The sequence below is a fragment of the Pristiophorus japonicus genome, unplaced genomic scaffold (genome assembly GCF_044704955.1).
Source record: "Pristiophorus japonicus isolate sPriJap1 unplaced genomic scaffold, sPriJap1.hap1 HAP1_SCAFFOLD_3443, whole genome shotgun sequence".
NCBI lineage: Eukaryota > Metazoa > Chordata > Chondrichthyes > Pristiophoridae > Pristiophorus > Pristiophorus japonicus.
Window position 1 is genome coordinate 1 of NW_027253263.1, and position 16839 is coordinate 16839.

The window sequence follows — 16839 nt, forward strand, 5'->3', positions numbered from 1 at the left end:
CTAACCCCTTCCCCCCCCCCCCCCCCCCCCATTCCTTTTCCCCGCTGTAATGCAGGAGAAGCTGAAAGCCCTGGTTTGGCAGAGCAAAGCCTACAAGCAGGCCCCGGAGGAGATGGAGAGCCTGTGGAAGACGTGCGGCCGGCTGATGTTCTCGCTGGATGACGGGCAGAAGCAGCTGGGTCTGGGGGCAAAGGTAATGGGGGTTGTCCAGATGGGCCGTGGGGTGTCAACTTTCCAGTGGCTTCACACGTCTCTTATGATGGTATGGGGTGGGTGGGGGGGTTATAAATACTGTGATGGTGTCGGGGTGGGGGGCTGGTGCAGGGGGATAAATACGGATGCAGGAACGATGACAGACAGGTTAAAAACCATCTCGTCAATTGAGCCTGTCCCCCACAATTGCCATACCTTGTGTCATCATCATCATAGGCCGGTCCCTCGAACGAGGATGACTTGCTTCCACGAGTTCACAGATGTTTCAATGAAGGACCCGATGTTTCAGTCCTGAACTCCAATTGAAGATGCCTGTGCGTGGATTGTTTTTAACGTGGGGTGGCCATTGCACACCAGCCACCACACGGGGCTTGACAGAGCGAGGTCTTGGCCCAGTAGCAAGGGTTGAGCCAGGACGACTGGAGACCAGCTCTGCTGCACGGACCCAGTGCGCTCACACATATCGCACACAGTGTGGGCTGGGCCCGTGCTGCCCCTGGGCCCCTCGCCTCTCCTGGGCCCCGGTAACCCTCGTTTGCGGCACCTCCGCCACCATCTCTCGCCCCTCCTCCGCCAAATATTCGCCGCACCTCCGCCACAAACACTCGCCGCTCATCCGCCCCGACCTTCCCGCTCCACTGTACCTGGGCCCCGCCGATCTTCCCGCCCACGCTGCAAAAATGGCGAGCGGGGTTTTGACGGCGTCGCCCCTCTCAAAATCGTCGGGGCAGCTCTGGCGCTGGAGGTTGAAGTGGCCCGCCACTCCAGCTCTTTTATAGCCCGGCCTGCGGAGGTGTATCGCAACATATACACACCCCACCCTACCCGAGACCATGAGATCTCTTGGGAGAGGCAAAAAAAAACACAGATTAAAACATCCCGCCCAGGCCAATTTGGTGGGGGGGGGGGGGGTGAAAAATCTGTGAAATTCCTCTCCGACCCATCTCGGTGATCGAAACTAGTCCAGGAGATCACCCTGGCCATTAAATACCCTGCAGTACCTGCCTTCTGTAAGAGGTGATCTCCGCCGCTGGCCAGGTATAAATCCAGCTTTTGCCTGAATTAATTCCGCGATTCTGCATCCACGACATGAAGCAGCAGGCCTCTTCCACAGGTCCACTGTTCTCTGGGAGTAGAACCACCTCCTGAGAAATACTGGAGTCGTTCTGTGGCTGGGGGGGTGGGGGGGGGAAAGAGGGTGTGAACAAAACAAGCGATCTCGCCAAAAGATCTTGTCCACAAAGTACGGCACAGACACAGGCCATTGGGCCCCCCCGCTCCGTGCCGGGGTTTATGCCCCACCGCTCCGTGCCGGGGTTTATGCCCCACCGCTCCGTGCCGGGGTTTATGCCCCACCGCTCCGTGCCGGGCTTTATGCCCCACCGCTCCGTGCCGGGGTTTATGCCCCACCGCTCCGTGCCGGGGTTTATGCCCCACCGCTCCGTGCCGGGGTTTATGCCCCACCGCTCCGTGCCGGGGTTTATGCTCCACACCAGCCCCCTTCCACTCCTCTTCATCTCCCCCCATCACCCCATCCTTCTATTCCTCTCTCCCTCGTGTGTTTATCCAGCCTCCCCTGTGCTCACTGACCTACATTGGCTTCCGGTTCAGCAACGCCTCAATTTTCAAAATTCTCATCCTTGTTATGAAATCCCTCCAGCCCCAACACCCCTCCCTATCTCTGTAATCTCCTCCAGCCCCGACATCCCTCCCTATCTCTAACCTCCTCAAGCCCCTACCCCCTCCCGACCTCTAACATCCTTCAGCCCCTTCGCCCCTCCCAATCTCTAACCTCCTCCAGCCTCTACACCCCTCCCTATCTCTGTAACCCCCTCGGACCCCCCGAGATCTCTGTGCTTCTCCAATTCTGCCCTCTTGCCCATCCCCTGATTCCCATCGCTCCACCATCGGTGGCCGTGCCTTCAGCTGCCTGGGCCCCAAGCTCTGGAACTCCCTCCTTAAACCTCTCTGCCTCTCTCTTCTCCTTTCAGACGCTCCTTAAAACCAACCTCTCTGGCCCAGCTTTTGGTCGACCTGTCCCAACATATCCGTATGTGGCTCGGGGTCAGAGTCTGTCTGATTTACGCTCCTGCGAAGCACCCTGGGACGTTTCACTGTGTTAAAGGCGCTATATAAATGCAAGTTGAGTGGGCAGGTACTCCCAACAGCCGAGAAGGGATGGGGTGATTATTCTCCATGATAGCTGCTGTGTAAATGCAAGGGGCAGCCTGTAATACAGAGATAAAGTCTCCAATATTGGAATATTTTCCCTCCCTCAGGGTATCACCACCTACTTTTCGGGCAACTGTGATCTGAAAGATGCGGAACTAGCCCAGAAATTCCTGGATTCGAAGGTAGGTGAATCTCTTCTCTGCTTGGGGATTAGCAGGTGGGACTCATTCAGTGTTTGGTCTTATCATCATCATAGGCAGTCCCTCGGAATCGAGGAAGACTTGCTTCCACTCTAAAAGTGAGTTCTCAGGTGACTGAACAGTCCAATACGAGAACCACAGACCCTGTCACAGGTGGGACAGACACTGGTTGAGGGAAGGGGAGGGTGGGACTGGTTTGCCGCACGCTCCTTCCGCTGCCTGCGCTTGGTTTCTGCACGCTCTCGGCGACGAGACTCGAGGTGCTCAGCGCCCTCCCGGATGCACTTCCTCCACTTAGGGCGGACTGGTCTTTGGGCCCAGGGACTCCCAGGTGTCGGTGGGGATGTTGCACTTTATCAGGGAGGCTTTGAGGGTGGTCCCTTGTAACGTTTCCTCTGCCCACCTTTGGCTCGCTTGCCGTGAAGGAGTTCCGAGTCGAGCGCTTGCTTTAGGAGTCTCGTGTCTGGGGGACATGCGGACAATGTGGCCCTGCCCAGCGGAGCTGGTCGAGTGTGGTCAGTGCTTCGATGCTCGGGATGATTCCTGGGATGGCAGGACTGACCTATGAGGAGGGACTGGATCGACTGGGCCTGTATTCACTGGAATTTTAGAAGAATGAGAGGGGATGTCATCGAAACATCTAAAGTTCTGACAGGACTGGACAGCTTAGATGCAGGAAGAATGTTCCTGATGTTGGTGGAGTCTATAACCAGGGGTCACAGCCTAAGGATAAGGGGTAAGCCATTTAGGACTGAGATGAGGAGAAATTTCTTCACTCAGAGAGTTGTTAACCTGTGGAATTCTCTTCCACAGAAAGTTGTTGATGCCAGTTCATTGGATATATTCAAGAGGGAATTAGATATGGCCCTTACGGCTAAAGGGATCAAGAGGTATAGAGAGAAAGCAGGAAAGGGGTACTGAGGGAATGATCAGCCATGATACTGAATGGTGGTGCAGGCTCGAAGGGCTGAAGGCCTACTCCTGCACCTATTTTCTATGTTTCTATGTTGGCCTGCTCGAGAACACTAACGTTGGTGCATCTGTCCTCCCAGGGGATTTGCGGGGATTTGCAGGATCTTGCGGAGACAGCACTGGTGGTCTTTCCCCAGCGATTTGTGGTGTCTACTGTATCTTATAACACCCCTGTGAAGCGCCTTGGGAAGTTTTACTGTGTTAAAGACGCTAAATACAAGTTGTCGTCTGTGGGAGGGGAGAGGAAAATTATCGGCTTTAAATATATTTTGGGAATTCTCTGGTTTTTGGAAACAATGGTGGAGGTTTTTAAAAGATGCATTTCCTTCATCTGCACGATCGCATTGCTGGTCTCGCTTTCCGCCAGAACGGCCACTTAAATACCACTCAGTAACGGGTACCGAACGTTAAATGGGTTGGGTTTATAATCGGATATTGGGAAACAATGAAGAGTATTCGAGATATCGGCACCCGTTATACTCCCGTACCGAGGACTCATAGAACCATACAAAATTTACGGCAGGGAAGGAGGCCATTTCGGCCCATCGTGTCCATGCCAACCGACCAAGAGCTACCCGGCCTAATCCCACTTTCCCGCTCTGGGTCCGTAGCCCTGTAGGTTACGGCACTTCAGGTGCACATCCAAGTACTGTTTAAATGTGGTGAGGGTTTCTGCCTCTACCACCCTTTCAGGCCGTGAGTTCCACCCCAGACCCCCACCACCCTCTGGGTGAAGACATTTCCCTCAAATCCCCTCGAAACCTCCCCCCACTTACTTTAAATCTATGCCCCCTGGTTGTTGACCCCTCTGCCAAGGGAAACAGGTCCGTCCTATCCACTCTATCCAGGCCCCTCATCATTTTATACACCTCAATCAGCTCTCCCCTCAGCCTCCTCTGTTCCAAGGTAAACAACCCCAGCCTATCCAATCTTTCCTCATCGCTAAAATTCTCCAGTCCTGGCAACATCCTGGTAAATCTCCTCTGTACCCTCTCCAGTGCAACATCCTGGTAAATCTCCTCTGTACCCTCTCCAGTGCAACATCCTGGTAAATCTCCTCTGTACCCTCTCTAGTGCAACATCCTGGTAAATCTCCTCTGCACCCTCTCTAGTGCAACATCCTGGTAAATCTCCTCTGTACCCTCTCTAGTGCAACATCCTGGTAAATCTCCTCTGTACCCTCTCTAGTGCAACATCCTGGTAAATCTCCTCTGCACCCTCTCCAGTGCAATCACATCCTTCCTGTAATGTGGTGACCAGAACTGCACGCAGTACTCCAGCTGTGGCCTAACCAGTGTTTAATACAGTTCAAGCATAACCTCCCTGCTCTTGTGTTCTATGCCTCGGCTAATAAAGGCAAGCATTCCGTATGCCTCTGTAACTACCTTATCGACCCATCCTGCTATCTTTAAGGATCTGTGGACAAGCACTCCAAGGTCCCCCTAATCCTCCACACCGCTCCGTATCCTCCCATTTATTGTGCATTCCCCTTGCCTTGTTGCCCCTCCCCAAATGCCCTGACTCCCATTATACTCGCATACCGAGGGCTACTTCGGGGCGGGGGGGGGGGATTGCAAGCGGGTCGCCGTGACTGCTTCCGATGGCCTCCGCAAGCCGAGGTCGAAACATAGAAATTTACAGCGCACGAGGAGGCCGCTTTTGGCCCATCGTGTGCGAGCCGGCCGACAAAGAGCCGCACGGCCCTCGGTCAGCAACCCTGAAGGTTACATATAAACCTGTGAACATTGACCGACAGATAAAGAGCACCCAGACCAACCAGTCCCCAAAGTTCCCCAAGAACAGTGCACTCGCTCAATATTGGACAACCCTGTATCCTGCCAACCAGCTCATTCTATTTAATAATCTATCTTGACGCCTGTACTTGCAGTAAATGGATTCTGGTGCGGACTGTGACCAGACACGGCCTGAGATGGTTCGTTCAGCTTCCTGGGGTTCCTTTACTGAGTTGCGTTGTCCACAGGTGGGACTGTCACTCTTTCTCCCTATATCTAGCGGGGTCGAGAGAGTCGGGGAATATAATCGTACAGCACAGAAGGAGGCCATTCGGCCCATCCAGTCTGCGCCGGTTCTTTCGAAGAGCAGTCCAGTCACTCCCACTCCCCCCTGCTCCTTCCCCGTATCCCTGCAATTTTTTCTCCTTCAATTATTTATCCAGTTCCCTTTTGAAGGTAAAGGCATGATTCTAAATCAAAAAATTGTTGTTCAGTGTTTTGTCTTGTGTTTTCCCCCCAGGGTATCAGCGCCTACAACACCCGCTTGTTCAAAACAGCGGGGGCTGATGGAAAGTCCCTCTACGAGGTCAGGCTGGCCTCCGTGATTAAGGAAGGTAAGTGTTTAAGATGCAGCAGCATCCGTCGTTGGCCCCAATGTCGAGGCCTCTTCCTTCCCTTGTGTTCTGTCCTGTAGCGCCTTCATAACCAGTGCGGAGTTTGATGTAACTTAACCGAGCTGTGCTGAGCTGACATATCGCTACGTTACCCGTAACCAGTGCACAGTGTTAGTGTGACAACCTGTGCCCACACACTGCTCCCAACACGAGAGACAGACCTGTACCCCCCAGTACTGTACCCTAGTGTTATACATTGACAGACCTGTACCCAGCAGTACTGTACCCCAGTGTTATACAGTGACAGACCTGTACCCACCAGTACTGTACCCCAGTGTTATACAGTGACAGACCTGTACCCACCAGTACTGTACCCCAGTGTTATACAGTGACAGACGTGTACCCACCAGTACTGTACCCCAGTGTTATACAGTGACAGACCTGTACCCACCAGTACTGTACCCCAGTGTTATACAGTGACAGACCTGTACCCACCAGTACTGTACCCCAGTGTTATACAGTGACAGACCTGTACCCACCAGTACTGTACCCCAGTGTTATACAGTGACAGACCTGTACCCACCAGTACTGTACCCCGGTGTTATACAGTGACAGACCTGTACCCACCAGTACTGTACCCCGGTGTTATACAGTGACAGTCCTGTACCCCCCAGTACTGTACCCCAGTGTTATACAGTGACAGACCTGTACCCACCAGTACTGTACCCCAGTGTTATACAGTGACAGACCTGTACCCACCAGTACTGTACCCCGGTGTTATACAGTGACAGACCTGTACCCACCAGTACTGTACCCCGGTGTTATACAGTGACAGTCCTGTACCCCAGTGTTATACAGTGACAGTCCTGTACCCCCCAGTACTGTACCCCAGTGTTATACAGTGACAGAGCTGTACCCACCAGTACTGTACCCCAGTGTTATACAGTGACAGACCTGTACCCACCAGTACTGTACCCCAGTATTATACAGTGACAGACCTGTACCCACCAGTACTGTACCCCAGTGTTATACAGTGACAGACCTGTACCCACCAGTACTGTACCCCAGTGTTATACAGTGACAGACCTGTACCCACCTGTACTGTAACCCGTGTTATACAGTGACACACCAGTACTGTACCCTAGTGTTATACAGTGACAGACCTGTACCCACCAGTACTGTACCCGTGTTATACAGTGACACACCAGTACTGTACCACGTGTTATACAGTGACAGACCTGTACCCACCAGTACTGTACCCCAGTGTTATACAGTGACAGACCTGTACCCACCAGTACTGTACCCCAGTGTAACACAGTGACAGACCTGTACCCACCAGTACTGTACCCCAGTGTTATACAGTGACAGACCTGTACCCACCTGTACTGTACCCCGTGTTATACAGTGACACACCAGTACTGTACCCTAGTGTTATACAGTGACAGACCTGTACCCACCAGTACTGTACCCCAGTGTTATACAGTGACACCAGTACTGTACCCCAGTGTTATACAGTGACAGACCTGTACCCACCAGTATTGTACCCCAGTGTTATACAGTGACAGACCTGTACCCACCAGTACTGTACCCCAGTGTTATACAGTGACAGACCTGTACCCACCAGTACTGTACCCGTGTTATACAGTGACAGAGCTGTACCCACCAGTACTGTACCCCAGTGTTACACAGTGACAGACCTGTACCCACCAGTACTGTACCCCAGTGTTATACAGTGACAGACCTGTACCCACCAGTACTGTACCCCAGTGTTATACAGCGACAGACCTGTACCCACCAGTACTGTACCCCAGTGTTATACAGCGACAGACCTGTACCCACCAGTACTGTACCCCAGTATTATACAGTGACAGACCTGCACCCACCAGTACTGTACCCCAGTGTTATACAGTGACACACCTGTACCCACCAGTACTGTACCCCAGTGTTATACAGCGACAGACCTGTACTCACCAGTACTGTACCCCAGTGTTATAGTGACACACCCGTACCCACTAGTACTGTACCCCAGTGTTATACAGTGACAGACCTGTACCCCAGTGTTATACAGTGACAGACCTGTACCCACCAGTACTGTACCCCAGCATTATACAGTGACAGACCTGTATCCACCAGTACTGTACCCCAGTGTTACACAGTGACAGACCTGTACCCACCAGTACTGTATCCCAGTGTTATACAGTGACAGACCTGTACCCACCAGTACTGTACCCCAGTGTTATACAGTGACAGACCTGCACCCACCAGTACTGTACCCCAATGTTATACAGTGACAGATCTGTACCCACCAGTACTGTACCCCAGTGTTATACAGTCACAGACCTGCACCCACCAGTACTGTACCCCAGTGTTATACAGTGACAGACCTGTACCCACCAGTACTGTACCCCAGTGTTATACAGTGACAGACCTGCACCCACCAGTACTGTACCCCAGTGTTATACAGTGACAGACCTGTACCCACCAGTACTGTACCCCAGTGTTATACAGTGACAGACCTGCACCCACCAGTACTGTACCCCAGTGTTATACAGTGACAGACCTGCACCCACCAGTACTGTACCCCAGTATTATACAGTGACCGACCTGTACCCACCAGTACTGTACCCCAGTGTTATACAGTGACAGACCTGCACCCACCAGTACTGTACCCCAGTGTTATACAGTGACAGACCTGTACCCACCAGTACTGTACCCCAGTGTTATACAGTGACAGAGCTGTACCCACCAGTACTGTACCCCAGTGTTATACAGTGACAGACCTGCACCCACCAGTACTGTACCCCAGTGTTATACAGTGACAGACCTGTACCCACCAGTACTGTACCCCAGTGTTATACAGTGACAGACCTGTACCCACCAGTACTGTACCCCAGTGTTATACAGTGACACACCTGTACCCACCAGTACTGTACCCCAGTGTTATACAGTGACACACCTGTACTCACCAGTACTGTACCCCAGTGTTATAGTGACACACCTGTACCCACTAGTACTGTACCCCAGTGTTATACAGTGACAGACCTGTACCCCAGTGTTATACAGTGACAGACCTGTACCCACCAGTACTGTACCCCAGCATTATACAGTGACAGACCTGTATCCACCAGTACTGTACCCCAGTGTTACACAGTGACAGACCTGTACCCACCAGTACTGTATCCCAGTGTTATACAGTGACAGACCTGTACCCACCAGTACTGTACCCCAGTGTTATACAGTGACAGACCTGCACCCACCAGTACTGTACCCCAATGTTATACAGTGACAGATCTGTACCCACCAGTACTGTACCCCAGTGTTATACAGTGACAGACCTGCACCCACCAGTACTGTACCCCAGTGTTATACAGTGACAGACCTGTACCCACCAGTACTGTACCCCAGTGTTATACAGTGACAGACCTGCACCCACCAGTACTGTACCCCAGTGTTATACAGTGACAGACCTGTACCCACCAGTACTGTACCCCAGTGTTATACAGTGACAGACCTGCACCCACCAGTACTGTACCCCAGTGTTATACAGTGACAGACCTGCACCCACCAGTACTGTACCCCAGTATTATACAGTGACCGACCTGTACCCACCAGTACTGTACCCCAGTGTTATACAGTGACAGACCTGCACCCACCAGTACTGTACCCCAGTGTTATACAGTGACAGACCTGTACCCACCAGTACTGTACCCCAGTGTTATACAGTGACAGAGCTGTACCCACCAGTACTGTACCCCAGTGTTATACAGTGACAGACCTGCACCCACCAGTACTGTACCCCAGTGTTATACAGTGACAGACCTGTACCCACCAGTACTGTACCCCAGTGTTATACAGTGACAGACCTGTACCCACCAGTACTGTACCCCAGTGTTATACAGTGACAGACCTGTACCCACCAGTACTGTATCCCAGTGTTATACAGTGACAGACCTGCGCCCACCAGTACTGTACCCCAGTGTTATACAGTGACAGACCTGTACCCACCAGTACTGTACCCCAGTGTTATACAGTGACAGACCTGCACCCACCAGTACTGTACCCCAATGTTATACAGTGACAGATCTGTACCCACCAGTACTGTACCCCAGTGTTATACAGTGACAGACCTGTACCCACCAGTACTGTACCCCAGTGTTATACAGTGACAGACCTGCACCCACCAATACTGTACCCCAGTGTTATACAGTGACAGACCTGCACCCACCAGTACTGTACCCCAGTGTTATACAGTGACAGACCTGTATCCACCAGTACTGTACCCCAGTGTTATACAGTGACAGAGCTGTACCCACCAGTACTGTACCCCAGTGTTATACAGTGACAGACCTGCACCCACCAATACTGTACCCCAGTGTTATACAGTGACAGACCTGCACCCACCAGTACTGTACCCCTTTACGTTCCACTTACTCAACCCTTGGAAGGAACGTTCCCCGAATTGTATTGTCTCTGTGTCTGTATTCTTGGTTTCGCGACTGGAGAGCAGCGGGTTGGGTGACGGGATGCTCCTGCCCCTGGGGCTCAGTGCTAGCCCTCCGCCGCGCCGGTAACCAGTTTGATCTGCCTCTCTCTCGCCAGATGCACCGTCGCAGGGAGAATCCGACAACAAGTGCGGCATTTACGAGTTTGAGGATGTCCAGTTCAAAGTGGTGCGAGGCGATTACTCCCCGCTGATGAAAAAGATTGTGGAGAACCTGGAGAAAGCGAAGGTAAGCTGGATTGGCGAGCGAGAGCCTGAAACGCTTGGCAGGTCACGCAGCACCTGTGGCGAGAGAAACCGTCGATGTCTCAGGCAGGTGACTCTTCGGCAGTGTAGCGCTAAAGTTGCCCGACCAGTAATCCAGAGGCCTAGACTGATGATCCGTAGACCCGAGTTCAAATCCCACCACGGCAGCGGGGGAATTTAAAATCATTGAATTAAATAAATCTGGGATAAATACAGCCCATATCAGTAATCATTATTGGCAGTCCCTTGGAATCGAGGAAACATACAAAATAGGTGCAGGAGCAGGCCATTCGGCCCTTCGAGCCCGCACCACCATTCAATGAGATCATGGTTGATCATTCACCTCAGTACCCCATTCCTGCTTTCTCTCCATACCCCCTGATCCCTTTAGCCGTAAGGGACACATCTAACTCCCTTTTGAATATATCTAACGAACTGGCCTCAACAACTCTCTGTGGTAGAGAATTCCACAGGTTCATAATTCTCTGAGTGAAGAAGTTTCTCCTCATCTCGGTCCTAAATGGCTTACCCCTTATCCTTAGACTGTGACCCCTGGTTCTGGACTTCCCCAACATCAGGAACATTCTTCCTGCATCTAACCTGTCCAATCCCGTCAGAATTTTATATCTTTCTATGAGATTCCCCCCTCATTCTTCGAAATTCCAGTGAATATAAGCCGAGTCGATCCAGTCTTTCTTCATATGTCAGTCTTACCATCCCGGGAATCAGTCTGGTGAACCTTCACTCCCTCAATAGCAAGAATGACCTTCCTCAGATTAGGAGACCAAAACTGTACACAATACTCCAGGTGTGGTCTCACCAATGCCCTGTACAACTGCAGCAAGACCTCCCTACTCCTGTACTCAAATCCCCTCGCTATGAAGGCCAACATGCCATTTGCTTTCTTTACTGCCTGCTGTACCTGTATGCCTACCTTCAATGACTGATGTACCATGACACCCAGGTCTCGTTGCACCTCCACTTTTCCTAATCTGTCACCATTCAGATAATAGTCTGTCTTTTTACCACCGAAGTGGATAACCTCACATTTATCTGCATTATACTTCATCTGCCATGCATTTGCCCACTCACCTAACCCATCCAGGTCACTCTGCAGCCTCTTAGCATCCTCCTCACAGCTCACACTGCCACCCAGCTTCGTGTCATCTGCAAACTTGGAGATATTACACTCAATTCCTTCGTCTAAATCATTAATATATATATTGTAAATAGCTGGGATCCCAGCACTGAACCCCACTAGTCACTGCCTGCCATTCTGAAAAGGACCCATTTATTCCCACTCTTTGCTTCCTGTCTGCCAACCAGTTCTCAATCCACGTCAGTACATTACCCCCAGTACCATGTGCCTTAATTTTAGACACTAATCTCTTGTGTGGGACCTTGTCAGAAGCCTTTTGAAAGACTTGCTTCCACTCCAAAAATGAGTGCTTAGGTGACTGAACAGTCCATTATGGGAAGCACAGTCCCTGTCACAGGTGGGACAGACACTGGTTGAGGGAAGGGGAGGGTGGGACTGGTTTGCCGCACGCTCCTTCCGCTGCCTGCGCTTGGTTTCTGCACGCTCTCGGCGACGAGACTTGAGGTGCTCAGCGCCCTCCCGGATGCACTTCCTCTACTTAGGGCGGACTGGTCTTTGGGCCCAGGGACTCCCAGGTATGGGTGAGGATGTTGCACTTTATCAGGGAGGCTTTGAGGGTGGTCCCTGTAACATTTCCTCTGCCCACCTTTGGCCCGTTTGCCGTGAAGGAGTTCCGAGTAGAGCGCTTGCTTTGGGAGTCTCGTGTCGGGGCATGTGGACAATGTGGCCCTGCCCAGCGGAGCTGGTCGTGTGTGGTCAGTGCTTCGATGCTGGGGATGTTGGTCTGGTCGAGGACGCTAACGTTGGTGCGTCTGTCCTCCCAGGGGATTTGGGCTGCCCCCAAAGGTTTGTCACCATCTTCCGCCTGCTCCGTGGTGACACCCCTCCCTATCTCTGTAACCCCCTCCAGCCCCTACACCCCTCCCTATCTCTGTAACCACCTCCTGCCCTACACCCCTCCCTATCTCTGTAACCTCCTCCAGCCCTACACTGCTCCCTATTTATGTAACCTCCTCCTGCCCCTACACCCCTCCCTATCTCTGTAACCCCCTCCAGCCCCTACACCCCTCCCTATCTCTGGAACCTCCTCCAGCCCCTACAACCTCCCTATCTATGTAACCTCCTCCAGCCCCTACACCCCTCCCTATCTCTGTGACCACCTCCAGCCCTACACCCCTCCCTATCTCTGTACCCTCCTCCAGCCCTATACTGCTCCCTATCTCTGTAACCTCCTCCTGCCCCTACACCCCTACACCCCTCCCTATCTCTGTAACCTCCTCCAGCCCTATACTGCTCCCTATCTCTGTAACCTCCTCCTGCCCCTACACCCCTACACCCCTCCCTATCTATGTAACCTCCTCCAGCCCCTACACCCCTCCCTATCTCTGTAACCTCCTCCAGCCCCTACACCCCTCCCTATCTCTGTAACCCCCTCCAGCCCCTACACCCCTCCCTATCTCTGCAATCTCCTCCAGCCCCACAACCCTCCGAGATCTCTGCGCTCCTCCAATTCTGCCCTCTTGCCCATCCCCCCCAATTTCCATCGCTCCACCATCGGTGGCCGTGCCTTCAGCTGCCTGGGCCCCAAGCTCTGTAATTCCCTCCCTGAACCTCTCCGACTCTCTCCCCTTCTGTATTATGCACCGTAAAACCCACCTTTGACCGAGCTTTTGGTCGCCTAATATATAAGATGGTGTAAGATTCACGCTCCTGTGGAGCGCCTTGGGACGTTTAGACTATGTTAAAGGCGCTATATAAAGGCAGGTTGATGTTGCTGCCTGTCGATCCAGCGCACGGGGAAAGGCGGGTTCCTCGTGACGTTGCTGCGCTCGGGCTCTCGTTAATGGGCTCGGCCCCTGACGGAGGAGGGTTTTGGATCATGGTCGCGCGGTTCGGTCTGATCGCGTTGCGGCCCTCTTTTGCCCCGACAGAGCCACGCGGCCACCCCCAACGTGGTGAAGATGCTGGAGCACTACGCTCGGAGTTTTAGCACCGGCTCCATCAACGCTCACAAGGAAGGGTCCAAGCACTGGATCCGGGACACCGGGCCCATCGTGGAGAGGTGAGGGGCCACCCACTGCTCCCCCCCCCCACCCCCCCCCCCCCGGCACACACAGCCTGTGCACCATGTGTCTCCGCACTGCCACCTCGCTCGCTGGTCCCGTCCGCCCGCATGACGGAGTTAGCAAGCTCTTTCACCGGGGCGGGGGGTGAACATAAGAAATAGGAACAGGAGGAGGCCATTCAGCCCCTCGAGCCTGTTACATTAGGAACAGGAGGAGGCCATTCAGCCCCTCGAGTCTGTTACATTAGGAACAGGAGGAGGCCAGTCAGCCCCTCGAGCCTGTTATATTAGGAACAGGAAGAGGCCATTCAGCCCCTCGAGCCTGTTACACAGGAACAGGAGGAGGCCATTCAGCCCCTCGAGCCTGTTACATTCGGAACAGGAGGAGGCCATTCAGCCCCTCGAGCCTGTTACATTCGGAACAGGAGGAGGCCATTCAGCCCCTCGAGCCTGTTGCATTCGGAACAGGAGGAGGCCATTCAGCCCCTCGAGCCTGTTACATTAGGAACAGGAGGAGGCCATTCAGCCCCTCGAATCTGTTACATTAGGAACAGGAAGAGGCCATTCAGCCCCTCGAGCCTGTTATATTAGGAACAGGAAGAGGCCATTCAGCCCCTCGAGCCTGTTACACAGGAACAGGAGGAGGCCATTCAGCCCCTCGAGCCTGTTACATTCGGAACAGGAGGAGGCCATTCAGCCCCTCGAGCCTGTTACATTCGGAACAGGAGGAGGCCATTCAGCCCCTCGAGCCTGTTGCATTCGGAACAGGAGGAGGCCATTCAGCCCCTCGAGCCTGTTACATTCGGAACAGGAGGAGGCCATTCAGCCCCTCGAGACTGTTACACAGGAACAGGAGGAGGCCATTCAGCCCCTCGAGCCTGATACATTAGGAACAGGAGGCGGCCATTCAGCCCCTCGAGACTGTTGCACAAGAACAGGAGGAGGCCATTCAGCCCCTCGAGACTGTTTCATTCGGAACAGGAGGAGGCCATTCAGCCCCTCGAGGCTGTTACACAGGAACAGGAGGAGGCCATTCGGGCCCTCGAGCCTGTTACATTCGGAACAGGAGGAGGCCAATCAGCCCCTCGAGCCTGTTGCACAGGAACAGGAGGAGGCCATTCGGCCCCTCGAGCCTGTTGCGCCGTTCAATGAGATCACGGCTGATCTGCGGCCTAACTCCATCCACCCGCCTTGGGCCCATGTCCCTTTACTACTGTTGGTTCACATATGGTACAGCAGGGGAAGGGGGGTGGTATCGGGGGATAGGGGAGAGAGAGACGATTGCACGGGGGGGAGGGAAGAGAGGGGAGAATGGTATGGCGGGGGGGGAGGTGTGAGAGGGGTGAATGGTATCGAGGGGGGGGAAGAGAGGGGAGATGGTAACGGGGGGGCGGGGGGAGAGGGGAGAATGGTATCGGGGGGGGGGGGGGAGGGGAGAGAGGGGAGATGGTATCGGGGGGGGGGGGGAGAGAGGGGAGTGGTATCGGGGGGGGTGGGGAGAGAGGGGAGATGGTATCGGGGGGGGGAGAGAGGGGAGATGGTATCGGGGGGGGGAGAGAGGGGAGATGGTATCGGGGGGGGGAGAGAGGGGAGATGGTATCGGGGGGGGGGGAGAGAGGGGAGATGGTATCGGGGGGGGGGGGGGTGGAGAATGGTACGGGGGAGGGGTGAGAGGGGAAAGTGGTGGGGGGGGCAGAGAGGGGAGAATGGTATCGAGGGGGGGGGGAGAGGGGAGAATGGTACTGGGGGAGGGGTGAGAGGGGAGAATGGTACGGGGTGGGTTGAGGTGAGAGGGGAGAGTGGTATCGCGGGGGGGGGGAGAAAGAGAGGGGAGAGTGGTACGGTGGGGGGCAGAGTGTTGATGGTATGGGGGGGCAGAGAGGGGAGAGTGGTATCGCGGGGGGTGACAGAGAGGGGAGAGTGGTATCGGGGGGGGGGGGGAAAGAGAGGGGAGAGTGGTACGGTGGGGGGCAGAGGGTTGATGGTATGGGGGGGCAGAGAGGGGAGAATGGTGCGGGGGGGGCAGAGAGGGGAGATGGTACGGAGAGGGGGAGGGGACAATGGTACGGGGGGGGAAGAGAGGGGCGAGTGGTACGAGGGGGGGGTGGTGGGCAGGGAGCGGTGATGGTATGGGGGGAAGGGAGATGTTACGGAGCGGGGGAGAGAGGGGAGATGATACGGGCGGAGAGGGTGGGGACTGGAGCGGGGAGCTATGATGGTGTGACGGACGTGTGGAGGGACAAAGAACATTGAACTAATGTGTGCTTTTTGGTTCCACAGTTACATTGGGTTCATTGAAAGTTATCGAGACCCGTATGGCTCCAGAGGGGAGTTTGAAGGTACAGCAAAAGATTGACGGGTTATATTTCTCTGTCTGCCTTTCTGGATGGAATGTTAAACCGAGACTCAGGCCAGCGATTGCGGGAGTCGCCAGCGAGGAAGGACTTGAATTTGTTCATGTCAGAGTTCTGCGCATACCCCACCCGGTGACCAAGAATGGTTCTAGGCAAAGGGGCGGTCCTGTATCGGGGCGGTCCTGTATCGGGGCGGTCCTGTTTTGGGGCGGTTCAACCTGTATCTCCTTATGTGGTTCGGCGCTTTGCGGCGTTTCACTATGTTAAAGGCACTGTATAAGATGTTTCACTGTATCTGTTTCTCCCCCTATCCCGCCACAACGACGGTCCCCAGGTTTCGTAGCGGTGGTCAACAAGGACATGAGTGCCAAGTTTGCTCAGCTCGTGGCCTCGGCAGAGTGCCTGCTCCCACAGCTTCCCTGGCCCAAGGAGTTTGAGAAGGACCGCTTCCTGAAACCCGACTTCACCTCGCTCGACGTGCTGACGTTCGCAGGCAGCGGGATCCCAGCCGGCATCAACATCCCCAACTGTGAGCAGCGCGTTACTCCCTCCCCCGCGCCCACCAACGCCTTGTTCCTCCTAACGTTATGTGACACTCACTTGCTTATGTGTCAGTCTCGGTTCAGTGGTTACGCATGGCTCTATCTCTCTCTCACTCTCTATATCTCTA

The 16839-nt window shown here is 54.0% G+C and overlaps 1 protein-coding gene across 1 annotated transcript; it reads left to right on the forward strand.

Annotated features, from left to right (window-relative positions):
- Nucleotides 1-49: 49 nt before the first annotated feature.
- LOC139250081 (dipeptidyl peptidase 3-like) lies at nt 50-16698 on the forward strand (the record flags this gene model as incomplete). The annotated part of the gene is made up of 7 exons (XM_070872656.1): nt 50-193; nt 2493-2567; nt 5811-5904; nt 10504-10634; nt 13682-13812; nt 16096-16154; nt 16504-16698. Coding segments are annotated over exons 1-7 (829 nt in total), but the record flags the coding sequence as incomplete, so codon positions are not given.
- Nucleotides 16699-16839: the final 141 nt, after the last annotated feature.